Source organism: Nelusetta ayraudi, unplaced genomic scaffold (assembly GCF_046127955.1).
Source record: "Nelusetta ayraudi isolate G7.1 ecotype Tasmania unplaced genomic scaffold, CSIRO-AGI_Nayr_v1 ptg000066l, whole genome shotgun sequence".
Classification (NCBI taxonomy): Eukaryota; Metazoa; Chordata; class Actinopteri; order Tetraodontiformes; family Monacanthidae; genus Nelusetta; species Nelusetta ayraudi.
In genome coordinates, this window is record NW_027466116.1 from 119,230 (window position 1) to 134,212 (window position 14,983).

The 14,983-nt window shown below is 47.2% G+C and overlaps 1 protein-coding gene across 1 annotated transcript; it reads right to left on the reverse strand.

Moving 5' to 3' along the window:
- Positions 1-301: 301 nt before the first annotated feature.
- LOC142898454 (uncharacterized) lies at positions 302-13,279 on the reverse strand. The gene is made up of 9 exons (XM_076041392.1): positions 13,132-13,279; positions 12,895-12,952; positions 9,591-9,938; positions 7,542-7,808; positions 6,045-6,332; positions 5,111-5,224; positions 4,941-4,981; positions 2,959-4,767; positions 302-2,041 (listed from the first exon to the last, which is right to left on the reverse strand). The coding sequence occupies exons 2-9, from the start codon at positions 12,932-12,934 to the stop codon at positions 2,012-2,014; spliced, it is 2,937 nt and encodes a 978-aa protein (XP_075897507.1). The 5' UTR covers positions 12,935-12,952; positions 13,132-13,279; the 3' UTR covers positions 302-2,011.
- Between the last annotated feature and the right edge of the window lie 1,704 nt (positions 13,280-14,983).

The following is a 14,983-nucleotide window of genomic DNA, read 5'->3' on the forward strand; positions in this document are numbered from 1 at the left end:
TAAATACTGCGCTTGTGTCAATACCCGCATAAAATATTTACGAGTGTTTCAGGAGGATAACGACGCAGCGGAGTGATTCTCACTCTGCAGGTGTGCGACTGGAGCGATATAACATGTATGATGCTTCTGATTAATGATAATTTCTAAAAAAAAAAAAAAAAAAAAAACGTCACCCAGAGCAAATCAGTGGCTTCAAGGGGAAGGAGGGGGCGGAGGGGGCGGGGGGGGCGGGGGGGGCGGGGGGGAGGGGGGTCTGCAGAGTGAAAAACAGAAGGAAGGAGACGACCACATCACAGCAGCAAAATAAAAAAATAAAAACAAGCTTTCTGTTTATCATGAGCTTCATTTGACAAAAGCAACACAAAACATTTAAGCAACGTCACCAGCGAGCTCCGTGTATCTCTTATAAGATCACTTTTTTCCATTACGAACCTGACAGACAGAAAAAACGCAATTTTTGGAAATTCCGCTAACTTTTTGACAGTAAATTAAAAACTCATTATTGGCATTTTGGCGTTTTCCCCCAATTTCCTCTGTGCTTAATGAAACGGATAATTGAAAAACAGAAAATTGGCCGGTTCCTTGTGTTCGCCTGCACCTCGGGTCGCCAGTGTCGCGTTCAGATGAAATGTCGTTTGCTAAAATGAATTCCACCGCCATAATTGTTTTGACGCTGTGGTTCCCAGAATGCAATGGTTTACCATTAAGACTTCTCAGGGGTGCTGGGTTTGGGTTTTTTTTAATCTATGCAGGGGACACATCTGCATGTGCTTGTGAAACAAACTGGACTTCTTGGTTAGCAGCTAACTTAGCCTGGGGCATGAAAGCCAATAGAGGGAACCGTCACAAAATACACACTGACGGGGCAAGAAACCAGTCTGACCTCAGATCTCATAAGGTAAAGACGGGAGAGAAACTCTGGGCAATTTTTCTATTTTTCAGTTATACATTTCAAAATTGGCAAAAAAAAAAAAAATGTTATTTTGAAAATTGGAAATAGATATTCTTGATGCTGGTAAGTGCAACACAGACGCAGCAAATTCTATTTACACATGCTCACATGCTCGTAAGGCATTAAAAAAAAAAACAATAAATACAGAAAAGATAAAAGAGTAATAACTCTGTTTGGCCGCCTCAGCGCGGAGAAATTTGCTTTTTCTGCCGGAACCTCGGCCGCGGTGTCTTTGTGCTGACATCATTCACGGCGCAATTGCTTCCCAAGTCGCCCAAGTCGCATAAAGGCGCTTTAATTAATGAGCCACTGACCCCTTTTGCAGGACCAACTCCCCCCCGCCCCATCCCCCTGTACAGTTTGCTGAGCATCACTCCCCAGCGCCGCTGAGGCGAATCCTTTTAATTGAGAAGTGTCACCAGGGGGCGTCCGAGGAAGAAATAGTCCCGGCGTTAGGCGGAGCGCCGCCGCGTGGCTAAGTCCCTCCTTTGCAGGCGCCTTTACCCCGGCGCGCAAACCCGGGTCCCGCCCCGGCTCGCCCGTCCATCCGGATCGGCGCCGCTGTCGGACGCGCACAGGCCAGCCGTGCGAGCCCCTCCGAGGCATTTTGTCAGGGCGGGGTTGTTTAGCTCCCGTGATGAATGGGTAATGGGATGTGAGCGGGGTCCAGGGCCGTGGATCACTAAAGCTGTCAGCCACCAAATTTGATGCACGACCGGCGCTTCAGAGGCCAAGAAAAAAGTCGGAGGGAAAAAGAAAAACGTCAGTGAAGGTGTCAGTCTCTGTCTGCAGTTGGAGGCTGGAAAATCAGAATGGTTACTGTGATTGGCTATTTGGATTTGAGAGAAGATAATCAAGTCGTTTTCCACCCAAAAAAAATTGGATTTGGGCAAACTCTAAAAAAAATAAAGCAGCTATATATATATATTTTTTTTTTTTTTCTTGTTTCCTGCAGTGCAGAACCTGGCGCAGCCAGTCTTGCTTGGTGGTATATGCGATGGTGTCTGTCAGCTGTTTGTTTGTGTCAGCGGCTGCCGAGTCGTCTGCTGACATCTGTCATCACCGCGGTCTCCCTCTGTGAGCCTGTTGCTGGAAAGAGACACACAACAAGGCCGTCACTTCCAACATGTCATGCAGAAGAAGAGGCAGAGGCTCAGACACAAAGAGAGACTTTTTAAATAAAGAAATAAAGAAATACTATAAAAAATAAATAAAGTGCCACTGTGTTGGAAAGACTGGAGACTAAACTGACTTTTATGGCCCTGAGATGACTGCCAATCACCAGGGAAAGCGCTGTCGAGTTTGCGTCCACAAAATTCGAGACTTTAAGGCTCCCAAGTAAAGGACAATTTTTCAATGTTTACGTTTAATTCTGGACTCCAGTGGAGCCACATGATTGATTGATTGATTGATTGATTGACTGACCAAAAATAACTACTTTGAACCTTCTTCCACAAGCCCAAAGAGGACAAAAACAAGATGGCCTCAGTAGGCGGATTTAACATCAGGCTGGGGGGCGCTACCAATTAGAGCTCACTGTGACATCACAGAGGGCCAGTTTTCAGAGATGTATGTTTTAGCAGATACGTTATGTTATGTTTCATCCAAGAATCCATCATAGCAGCCATCCAAAAGCAGGTCTAGCTCTTGCTGGACCTCCCACATGTTAGTTCAGGAGATGAAAAGGAGACTGATGCTGATGCTTGCCTGGAGGTTTTTCACTAATCTGAAAGATGTATTGTTGCCCTTTGTGACATCACAGAGGGACAATAAGTGAGTTTATTAGCTTTTTCAGCATAAGAATCATAAGATCACGTGGGACCTTTGAACAATGGTATCACTATTTTGTTTTGATTTTTAAAAAAGACAAAAAAAAAGTCAAAAGTAAAAAAAGGTAAGATAAAGCTAGACGTTCTCAACACAGATCCAAGCTCATGCGTGCAAACAGGAGGTGTGGGTCTGACAGGCCAGTAACCCTGTGGTTTTACAGGCTTGAGGGAAGTCACCTGCTGGTGGTGGGTGAGGTGGGCTGGGTGACCGTGACCACGGGCGTGGGCGTGAGCGTGCCTTTGCGCAGTGGCGTGCACGTGGCCATTGACGCCGTCGTGACGGATGCCGGCAGCCGGCATCGTCCCGTGATGATGATGATGATGATGCTGATGCTGATGCTGATGCTGAAGATGCTGTTGTTGTCGCGCCTGTTGGTGCCGCTGAGCCGTCGGTATGTTGGCCGGAGGTCTGGGCGGCTGAGGCCCCCTGCCGGGCGACTTGTGCTGCTTCCTGGGGATGGTGCGGAACTCTGCCAGGGGGATGGCAGGAGGAGGGGTGGGTGGCTCAGGCCCCCTGCTGGCCTGAGGCCCCGGGTGCAGCAGGGCGGCCTGGGTCTGCTGCCTCCGGTTCTGGAAGGTCTGGGACTTCTGGGTGTGGACTCTGAGGGCGTCCTGGGTGAGGGTCCTGGCATTAGAGGGGGCGGCGGCAGCGCCGGCGGAGGACTGCTGGGCCGGAGCCACGCCCCCACCGCCTCCCCCACTGCCTTGGCGAGGCGGCCTGGCCTCATGTCCAACAGCTTGTGTGCGTGCTGGCTCTTGGATGGGCGCCGCTCTGTGTTGCTGGGCCACGTGCGCCTGTGGAAGGTGATTAGGATCAGCCAAAGCTCTTGTATCGGCGCCCTGCAGCGCGACGGGTCCCTGTAGTGACACGGCGGAGGCCGGCCGGCTGGCGGCGAGCCTCGCCTGGGAGCCATTAGCGCTCGCCGCTTCCTGCCTGGGCGCCGTGCGGCTGTCGGATGAGCCTCGGATATCCGGCTGGGTGGTGCTCTGGATGTGAGAGCTGGGCACTGGGCGAGACCTGGGCACGGGCCGCTCCACGGGCCGCTCCACGGGCCGCTCCACGGGCCGCTCCACTGCGTGCCCCACCGGACGCTCCGCCGTGCGGCTCCTTATCTGCCTCACCAGCGACGTCACGTCGTGCCTGGGCGGAGCTTCGCCGCCACCATATGGCACCGCCTGGTTCTGAGGCAAAGCCCGAGTCCTGGCCGTCCGTCGCTCCTCCGACGGCGCCGAATTGGACTCGTAATCCGAGGTTTCGGAGGAGCCCTGAGCCGGCTGGGGGGTCCGCCTGGGGTAGGACGGCGTCCCACGTAAGCGATCCCACGGCATCTGGCGGCGAGAGGGAGTGTCGTCGGCGGCACCGCCGTCCGAGTTCCTGTCGGTCCTCCTGTGGCGGCGTTCGGGCTCCCGCTCATACGTCTGCGTGTTGGCATTTCGTTGCAAAGTGTTGCCGGCGCTCGAGTGCGCGTATCCGGCCGGGACGAGTCCGTTTGGATCGGTGTGGTTTTGCGACGGCGCCTGATTGGCAGCGCCGCTCTCCTGCTGAGGCGGCTGCAGGCCGTTGCCTGTGTACGAGTTGAGGTTGACGTGAATGGTCGGCATGGCGGCGTTGTTGCTGTTGCTGTTGCTCTGCTGGCCGGCGGCTGGCGGCATCGCGTTGAGGCTCAGCTGAAGCGCCGCCGGCTGGGCGCCGCTCTGCGCAGGAGCAGCTTGGATGAGGATGTTGGGATTCTGCTGCTGCTGCTGCTGCTGCTGCTGCTGCTGCTGCACGCTAGGCAACCCGTTCAAGTTCCGGGCGTCCGTGTGCACGAACGCGGGGTTGTCGAGGCCGTCGAGCCGCAGCGTCTGCCGGCCGTGGCGGTACGTGTGGTCGCCGTGGCGTGCATGGATGCCATAGAGGGGCGGGTTGATTGAGTTGGGGGGGCGGAGGAGATTGGGGGGACCTTGGCCCACATCCCCTGCGCCATTAGTCTGCAGATCTGCAGGCTTAATGGGAGCAGATGAAATATGGGCGGAGGGGGAGAGGAGACAGCAGCAGAAGGATGATGAGGATGAGGAGGTTAATTTGTGCCCGCAGCCCCTCTGGTGCCATTACACGGGCGAGATAAACAGAGAAATCGACGGTGAGTCTGCGGAAACAAAACTTAGGAGGGACTTACTGGGGGCCTGGGGTTGGGGTTGTTCTTCTGCAATTCTCGTTCTGCAAGTCCAAAACAAAAATTCGAGAAAAAAGGTGATAAACAAGAAAGAAAAACACCTTTGTGTCTCAAAATGATTCAGCCAGTGAAGACACACAAAAACGAATGAAAAGTGCACACGGCCGACTCACCCCTCCTCCTTTGCAGGAGGAAGATGATCAGCCAGATGAGGATGGCGATGATGATGAGCAGCAGCAAACAGCCAATCACAATGCCCGCCACCTCCCCGCCGTTTAGACACGTCGCTGAGACAGATTTTCAAAGATTTTCATTTTGTCACGTCACGTTAGGTGGTAGTGAAATGTTGGTGTGGCTGAACCCGAAGTGACAGCGCATCACAAGGAATGAAAACAGTGTGGAAAAAAAGTGGCAAGTAAAATATAAGTTTTGCAAAAACACAAAGATAAAAAGATTAAAAAAAAGTGGCAAGTACAGATAAGGGTAAATGTGATGAGGGTTATGCAATACTATACAATATAATATATAATTAGTTACAACTAATGGAATGCAAAGTATGACACTAATACTATCAACAGTAATAGTAATAATAATAACATCAGTAAAAAAATAATAATAATAATAATGATAATATGAGTAGTAGTATAATAGTATAATAATACTGCAATAGTAATAGTGCAATAGTGCAGTATAATAGAATGAACATCATCATAAATCATAAACAGGAAGCATTTTGCCAGTCAAGTCGGGAGGGACCAATTAATAAAGCTAACGAGTTTGGCGCCCAGGAGACCAACAAGGAAAATATTCATGGTGAGCTGATGGGCGGGACTCTAAGTAGGGCCGGAGTGCCGAGAGCCTGTGTGTGTGTGTGTGTGTGTGTGTGTGTGTGTGTGTGTGTGTGTGTGTGTGTGTGTGTGAAAGTCAGTGGATGACTTTGACCGCTTCGCTTCTCACTCCATCAATCTCCAGGGTCGCCACCACCTCCTCCTCCTCCACCGCCGCCACCGCCACCGCCCCGTCCGGAAGACGGACGCAGGGACGGCGTCCAAAACCAACCGCCATCTTTCCCCCGTCACAGGGAGGTCGGCGGCCGCCGTAACTCACCCACCACGGCCAGCGCCGTCCGCTGGACCGACGTGGCGCCGGTGATGGCGTTGCGCGCCGTGCAGGTGATCTGGCCGCTGTCGTTGGTGGAGAAGGTCTGCAGGGTGAGGACGCCGCTGTCCGGCGGGCTCGCCGCCACCGGCTGACCGTCCCGCTGCCAGGAGAAGAGCGCCGGCGGCAGCGAGTCGGACAGGCAGGTGAGGCGGACCGTCTGGCCCGCCGCCAGGTCGCCGCCGCCCACGCAATCCTTCGGGGTCTCCTTGGTCAGCACGGGCGTGTCGGGTCCGTCTGGGGAGGGGATGATAGGAGAGACGACATCTTGTTTGGTGCAAAGCGGCAGGGGGGAAATTGGAATTCAACAAAGGGTCGAGGTAAACGGGGAGATTATATATATATTCCCTGCCAACGGCTTAAGATTTTGTCAATTTTGGGTTTTAGCTTAATAACCCCCCCCCGGCTCCTCTCTGTCTTCCCTTGCATGAAAAGCAGCGGATAAAAAAAGGGAGCGCAGCAACTAAGCGCGCTCGCTTTCACACTTTGTTGCCGCGGCGTCTCATCCTAGCGTGTCTCAATAGTGCATGTTTACAGCGGCTTTGGTCTGCTTAGCAGGCAAAGGGAGCTGTCGGTTTTAGACGTTTCGACACAGGGAGCCGCATGTTAATGACGAAATGCATCCCAGATTGGATCTGGTGTTGGTTTCCCAAGATTTCGGAATTTTATTTTTTTTTTGTCTAGGAGGAAAATTATTTTCCCGAGGGCAAGTAAAGCTGGGGATTATTCCCAACACAGGACACAGAAAGAAAGAAAGAAAGAAAGAAAGAAAGAAAGAAAGAAAGAAAACTGTAGTTTGCTACATATAAGGCAATGCTAACAGTTGAATATATGTACATACATATTTACATTTAAATATATACATATATTGTTAATTTGCATATATGTGTTTATGTATACATATATGTACATGTATACATAAATATATACATACATATAAACATATACACATTTATATATGTATATATATATATATATACATATATACATATATATATATATATATGTATACATATATATATATATATATGTATACATATATATATATATATACATATATATATACATATATATATATATATATATGTATACATATATATATATATATACATATATATATACATATATATATATATATATATATATACATATATATATATATATATACATATATATATATATATATACATATACATATATATATATATATATACATATATATATATATATATATATATATATATATATATATATATATATATATATACATATATATATATACATATATATATATATATATATATATATATATATATATACATATATATATATATGATAATGCTAGTCAATAAAGTTGAGCATCCTACATGCAGTGCAGTGTGGCAAAGATATAAACTGCAGTTGCTTGCCCTGGCCACAGGAGCCGCCACCTGCCCAGGAACTCACAGAAGACGGTGACGGTCCTGGTGGCAGTCTGGGCGCTGACAGGGTTGCTGGCGGTGCAGGTGTACTCTCCGGCATCGCTCCGTCTGGACGGGTTGATGACCAGGGAGCCGCCGGAGATGGTGATCCTGGAGTCGGCCACGACGGCGGCACCGTCTTTGCCCCACCGGACGGTGACCTCCGTCCCAGCCGTCCACGTGCAGCTCAACGACACGTTTCTCCCCTCCGTGGCGATGGAGGGAGCCGTGAGGCTGACCCCGGTCACTGCATCTGCGGGGAGAGTCGGAGGAAATGATTGAGAGGGGAGAGGCAGCTTGGCAACTGCAGGGTTTTCCATCTGCTAAAAAAGCTCACAGGAAGAACTTGTGTGGGAGGTGGGCTTGAAAGACAGGTGGTATTCATGCAGACCAATCAGATTTGATACTGCATAACTTTCCCGGTATATGGATGTCGTGTGGCTAATCGCTATGCACCACTGTGAGCTTGCTAAAACCTGAGCAAAAACGCAAAATGTTGCTCGGCAAGAGAAATCGCTCCACTCTGGAGTCTTTCTACCAGTGTGGAAACACCACAGCATCACTGCTAATCTCTCGAGCGGCAGCTGTTTCTTGCAACTCGTGGCAGCTTCTACTTCCTACTCCTTTGTCCTCTTTGCCCCGATCTCTAACAGGATCCAACAAAAGCTACAAGACAGAATATTAAAATGCTGCACACTGGAGTTTGGCAAGCCGGACGAGCTCCATTTCAGAAATGAAAGATGAGCGATCCAACCTCTGCGCGAAGGTTAACGTAAATGCACAAGTACCCCCAGAGAGAGGAAGGGACTCCAAAGATGCCATTAGACTGCCGGCATGGGGTGAAAAAGAGCGCCAAAGTGCTGACATAAAAAAAAAGGAAAAAAATGAAAAGTTGGGGTGACGGACCAACGGAGGGCAGCTTCATGTTTCTGCTGAGGATAATTTGCAGTAATCAAAGCGAGCGAGAGCGGCGCGGAGACGGGATTTAGATAGCGGCACAGATGGCGAATAAGGGGCGGGGGACTTGGGGGGGAGGGGGGGGGGGGGCAGACGGAACGAGTGGCGGCGGAGCAGCCATTTGGCAGGCAGCCGAAGTTAAATAATTGGAGCAGGAGAAGAGAAGGGGCGCGCCGACCGGGAAGGGCTGCGACAAAGAGAGGAGCCGCGGCAGCAACGACAAACAAGCACAAACATTTGAGCAGCCACCAAACAGCTCTAATCAGTGGCATTTTTCCTCGCCTGCTTGCCCGTTGCCAAGCAGAGGCTTCATGACCGTGGTTTTTTTTTTTCTTCTTCTTTTTCTGTGTAGTATTATTACTTTTCAGCAGGATTTCTTTCCGCTCGAGCTCTCATTTCCCGCGTCTGGGTCTTTGGCGAGCGGGCGGGCGAGTCGGTGGGAGTGTTGAGATTTGCGCTAGCGGGCGGGCGAGTCGGTGGGAGTGTTGAGATTTGCGCTCAAGGATGCATATGTTCTGTGACACCGAACTAGCTGTTGTGAGTTTGAAGGATGTGACCTTTTAGCGATAATAGAGCTCCGCTACCAACAATTTGGTCACCCCATTAGCGACGCCGGGGTTTTTTTCCTCGTTTGTTTTTTTGTTTTTGTTTTTGTTTTTTTCGAAAGGGATGAGGGAGACTGAACGTCATCCGCTTCCCTGGCGTGGGCAGGCATATGCAGAGAGAGAGAGAGACACTCAACTGCTCGATCCGCTTTACTGTACTGAATATAAATTAATGCAAATACTGTATTTATGTAACTGCGGGGCTATATTTAGACAGCCACGACGCTGAACATCTAAAAAGCATGAGCAATGCATATCAAATGAGCAATTAGCATAAACCCGAGAGTCGCAGGCTCCATTCGCTCTTTGTCTTTTATCAATTTTTGCCCACCGTAGGGGTCACTAATTTGATTACACCTCCTCCATTAATTTTCTCACTCCCCAAATCCGCTCGCTTCCTCCTTCAGATTAGCCCATCCTGTCAACACCTCCCACCCCACAATTCTCTCCTCAGTGACTCATGGGTTCCTTACTGAACACGCTGAGCTGGACGGCTCTGGAGTTGGGAACCAGTTCGGTGGGAGCCAGCGGGATGACCTCCACCGTGTAGCTGCCGGCGTCGCCCAGCTGGGCCCCTCCGATCCGGAGCTGGGTGGCAGCGATGGTGACCCGGCCGATGAACTCGGGCACCGGGTTGACGGTGGGGGTCCCCCCGGTCCACAAGCCCAGCGTGACGCCCTGGTAGTTCCACGTCATGGACAGGACCCGCGACACGGTCAACACGGTGAAGACGATCTCAGTGCCGGTCTGTACCTGCACCGGGTCCGTCTGGAACTGGATCTCAACCGGGTTCTGGGCCAGAACCTTGGCAGACAGGAGGACTGAACAGGAAGTAAGAGGAGAAAGAGTTATCTCGACAACTTCCCTGTCTCTTTGTTTGGGATTGCAAGAGGATTTCTGAATTGATTTTGATGAAACTGAGTAAAATCAGACAACTGGGCAAACAGTGATTTCATTTTAGAGTGGAGATGTACAGGCAAATTTTTTCAGATTTGTCGAACTTTTCAAAGACTTTGTACTTATGCCATAAACTATGAAATTTGAACTGGCCCAGAATTAGGCAACATTTTGTCTATAAGTGACGCTGCAAACAGAGGGCTAAATACGGAGCTTTGCACTCCTTCTTGGAAAACAATTAATTGTCCGAGGCTGCTCTACAACTATAGATGTAAACATGAAGATTTGATTAAACATACAATCTCTTATTTTGTCAGACATATATGTTTTTTTTCCTACCTTACCTTACATCTTTCGAGGTTGTTACTTCCGTCTCCCCAATAATAATAATGTTGAAACATACCAGTTAGGTTTAAAAAAAAAAAAAAACTACATATCTGACAATATATACAATCATCAATTAATATATTATCAAAATTAATCACAGTATAGACACAATGAACCTTTTGGAATATTATAAAGGTATGATGATGGTTGGAATATCGGACCTTTGCAAACACAAGGTAGACCCATGGTCATATATTTAGTTTTATACGATAATCAGTTGTTACACCTGATATGCAGCGACTCACTCGTGACATTTATTATCACTGTGGAGTGACTCAGTAAGTAATCTACGCAACACGACGTTTGGATAACAGCTACAGGCACCAGGAAATGTCCCCTTCTTCACCGATGGTTTCAGGGAAAGTAAAAAAAAAAAAAAAATTGGCACCCAAGTTCTTTCTTTAACTTTGTATTTTCAGACAGATTTTACTTTGTTGTGGAGGAACTAAAGCAGGACCTGTGAGGACGTTAATCCAGATTTATTGGTAGAGGTTTAATCCTTGAGTGTGTCCAATTCAGTGCTAATAAAATGTTGTCGTTTTTTCACCTTAACGGTTCCTTTACCGTCACGTAAAAGCAAATCTATTCACTCACACACACACACACACACACACACACACACACACACACACACACACACACACACACACACACAGGACTCAGGGTGTAGGGTAGGTCAAGGTACATAGTTGTCACTCCCTCACCGCTTTCACGTTGTGTTCTCCGGGATCGGACTTGATCCCAAGCTAAACATCTATTTTGTGTTGCTTTAAGCCAGACTTGAGGCGTTCGGTGTCAAACTTGTCGCCTCATTCCTCCGGAGACAGAAGTGAATGGACAATGTTACCAAAAAATAACGAAAAGAAAGCCAACGCCATTGATCTCAAACACTGGGGCTTCGGCTGCTGTGTCGCCATTTATCCGTTTGTTGAGCAAAGATGGAATATATGTGTCACCTGCCAGTCGTCCCTCTTGTTTGTGTTTTCATCTCACACATTCAGCCAGAGAGACCCACACTGAATGTCTGATGCCTTTATTTTTTTATTTGTTTTTGTTTTTTTAAGTGAGCAACCGAGCATAAAAGAAGACCCTGGCCAGCAGAAAAAAGAAAATCCTAGTAAATCAAGTCAACGTGATGCCCATCAGTCTCACTGGACCATTTCTCACACTGTGTGAGAAGACAGGAGCCAACAGTGGGGGCGGACTGTTATAGATGATGAAAGTGTTTCAGCGCACCATTAGAAAATATTCACAACCTCGTTGATTTCTTTTTTCTTTTTTGCAGCACTGACAGCTAGACAAAGAGCCGTGAGTCAGACGTGAGAGAAACACCCACGGGTGACGCTGCACAGTGTCGACGATGACAGGAGCAGGATGCAAAGGGCACGTCGCTTTATTGCACCTTTATGAAGCAACACTAGAAATAAAATATACCGTTACTACACAACTGGAGGTTTCAGTACGCATCGGCTAAAAAAAATATATATATGCTCACAACCTTGTTTTTGTTTTTTCAACATTCTTCCCCCCTGGATACCCAGGAAAATATAAACTACTTGCTGTGCACCAGAGGTTGTTTTCTCACAAACTCCTCCCATGAAAACCTGCAGTATTTCAAGAAAAAGAGGCGGGAGTCTGTGGGTGAGGTCTTTGATGGACTGTGTGGATTGATTTTTATCATTTCAGCTATCGTACCATTAGAAAATAATCACGACCTTGTTTATTTATTTTCTTAGTCGTTTTGTTGATGTCAGGTAGACATCAATAAAAGGACGAATGTCAGAACGTCAGCAGGGAACTTAATCTTTTTGGGGAGATCATCATTACAGGCAACAATAAACAATAAATTGCCTGTAAAGATTATGCATGGCTTATATAATTATACTCTATTAAACTGCATTCACATAAAGTACAAACTGTCTGTGGCACAGAGCAATTGTAGATTTACTGTTTCTTCTTGCCTTATTTCTGGTCCGTTTTGTTGTGTTCATTGTGTTTATTCCACTTCTTTAAGTGGAAGAATAGCTAATGTTTTGCACCAGCCTCTTTGAATCCTAATAAAATGCCAAATCATATTCATAAACTTGCAGGTTCAGGAAGTAGCCAAACAACAAGCCTATTATGACTGGGAAAAACAGCAACAGGCGGCCCCGCCTCTCTAAATCAAACGAACATCGAGATGTCACAACGACACGAAATATATTCCCTCGGCACTGTGTGCGAGAACGTCTAGCAGCTCCCCGCTCCGAGGAGTCCGTAAAGGCGTCATCGGACGGGAATGCCGCCGCGCCGGTTTCGGGGCGTCAAGCCCAACCAGGTTCTGCTTCACCAGTGACTGTTCGTGGAAACGTGCCCGGAATGCCACTTGTTTCAAACCAGTCGCAATGGCTTTTTGTTTTGTCCCCCCCCCCCCCCCGACACGGTGGTGAGAGGCGTTCAAAAGCCGTTCGAACATCTGAGAGTTTGTGTTTTGTTTTTGTTTTGTTTTTTTACCTGCCAGTAACAGAGAGGCGAAGAGCAAAGATTGCTTCATGTCGTCAGTCTGGGCGGTCTGCAGAGACAAAATGAAAATGAGACTGTATGTATAAAAGCATATTTAAGAAGTTTCATGAATGGTGACTGCTTGTATATAGTCCGAGGTCCTGTAAATCGAGCGGAAATAGCGAGTAACCATGTCCCATTCAAACTCAAACATAAACGTCCGGTGCACCTTTGTGAATAAAATCTTACCGAAGTGTTTTCCCTCCACACAGGAGTTCATTTTGTTGATAAGGAGAAAAGAAAAACCACTGCGCTCCGGTTTGAATTCTCTCACTACTGAGTTTACTTCCTGTTTCTCTACGGCAAGCGCACCTGTCAGCCACGCACCTGTTCCCTTAAAGGGCCAGCAGCCTTTTCTCACAGAAACCATCCACGTGCGTCATTCAGGGGATTTTACCCTTACATCACACGGTATAAGAGAGAAAGATGCGGGATTAGCATTAGCATTGTTTGCCATGTGCTTTTTTTTTAAAAAAAGATTAATGCTACTAAATCCTGTACACTTTGAATGTTTGATCCAGAAAACATCTTTATGGCAGACTGACTATTTTGTTTCTGAAAGGGCTTTAAATGTAAGCTTTTACTCAAAGAAAAACACTTTTGCTATGTTTTATTGAACAGACTAAACAATTAGCAGAATTTAAATTTTGATGAACAAAAAGAGTTGTTGTTGTTGGCGGTGGTGGTGGTGCTGCTGTTGTTGTTGCTGTTGTTTTAAATGTGAAGCATTATCACAAATAATATCTTACACTAAACCTTTGAACTATTAAGAAATAAAGTCGACTTTTACAAAATTGGGTATTTGGTTATGTCCATTTTCAGATCTCCGCTCTTTCTAATTCACATGATTAATTACGAAAAGCAGAAAACAAAAAGAAGCACATTCCATTTACTGCTGAAACTGGTCCTTGTTTGACATTTTACATGTTTGGTCAGAGTTTTAGCACACATTTTATGAAGAAGGCATCAAATTTTGCACCATTTCTTCAGTTCATCAGTACCCAATAGTATAACATTTCTATTTATCTATATTTAAGATTTATGATCAAATTATATTAGGTTGTAGCATCTTGATCTTTTTAATGTACTCGTCTGTGTAGGAACATGAGTAAATTTAGAGCAGAAGCAGTTTACAGAGTGGAAGCAGAAGCACGGCGCACGCCTGCAGAGGAAACAGTCCCTCACACAGGAAGCTGTTCTGCTGCCGATGTGTCAGTGCCACCCACTGGCTGACTGCAGCCAGCGGCAAGCCCCGGTGGGCGGGCAGCTTCGTGGGGGTCGCAGCTGTGTCTTCCTTCATCGCTCACGCACCCCGTGTGAATACAAATTGATTTCCAATCTGTTTAAAATCACTTGTTACGTCTCTCTGCCACGGGATGCATTTTTATTGGATAGGGGGGGAAACTAACCAGTGAACAAGCTCCGCCTTGATGCAGTTCACTGAATAAGCCGTGCAGCTTGTTCAATCGTCTCACATCAACGTCTATTTAGTCGCTCCTTTGGTGGTTTCTATCATATTAACTCCATCTGGTTTGGCTGCCGCAGCCAGCTGAGTTTTTAATTCTAATTTATGTTGGAAAAAAGCCCCAAATATCAACTTAATGAGACTCCATATAATCAGTGGCCTATTTATCGACTGGGTTTATAGGTGTTTTTCACCATCTTCGCAGCAACTGCTGCTCTTCTTTTTCACGTGAAAGGGGATATAAAAAGGCAAATGCTCTGCTCTTTTTTATGCGCTCGCAAAGTGTTCAAGGCAAGAGACAATTACTAGGAAATAAATAAGCTGGGTATTATTCATGTATTCCACATTTTTACAACCTACATTCGCCACACAGCATTGTTTCTGCAGGGCAGAGAGTGTTTAGCGCTGGATAAGAACGGCTGCCACACAATAGAACTTGAAACATTGTCGCCGGCTGCCCCTTTAAAAGAATACCATTTCAATTTTTATCTGCGTTTACAACGCAAGTAGACGCATAAAGGCCTGCATTTTTGTATTGTTCTGTGAACAGGGCGCTGGAAACGGGCCAGAATAATG

What these genes read in the sequence shown, in the direction of transcription:
- LOC142898454 (XM_076041392.1), bottom strand. Translation starts at nt 12,934, where the DNA reads ATGAAGCAATCTTTGCTCTTCGCCTCTCTGTTACTGGCAG. An exon ending in CGTCCAGCTCAGCGTGTTCA is followed by an intron (nt 7,809 to 9,590) that starts GTAAGGAACCCA and finishes CTCTCCCCGCAG; the next exon opens with ATGCAGTGACCGGGGTCAGC. An exon ending in ACCCCAACCCCAGGCCCCCA is followed by an intron (nt 4,768 to 4,940) that starts GTAAGTCCCTCC and finishes GCTCCCATTAAG; the next exon opens with CCTGCAGATCTGCAGACTAA.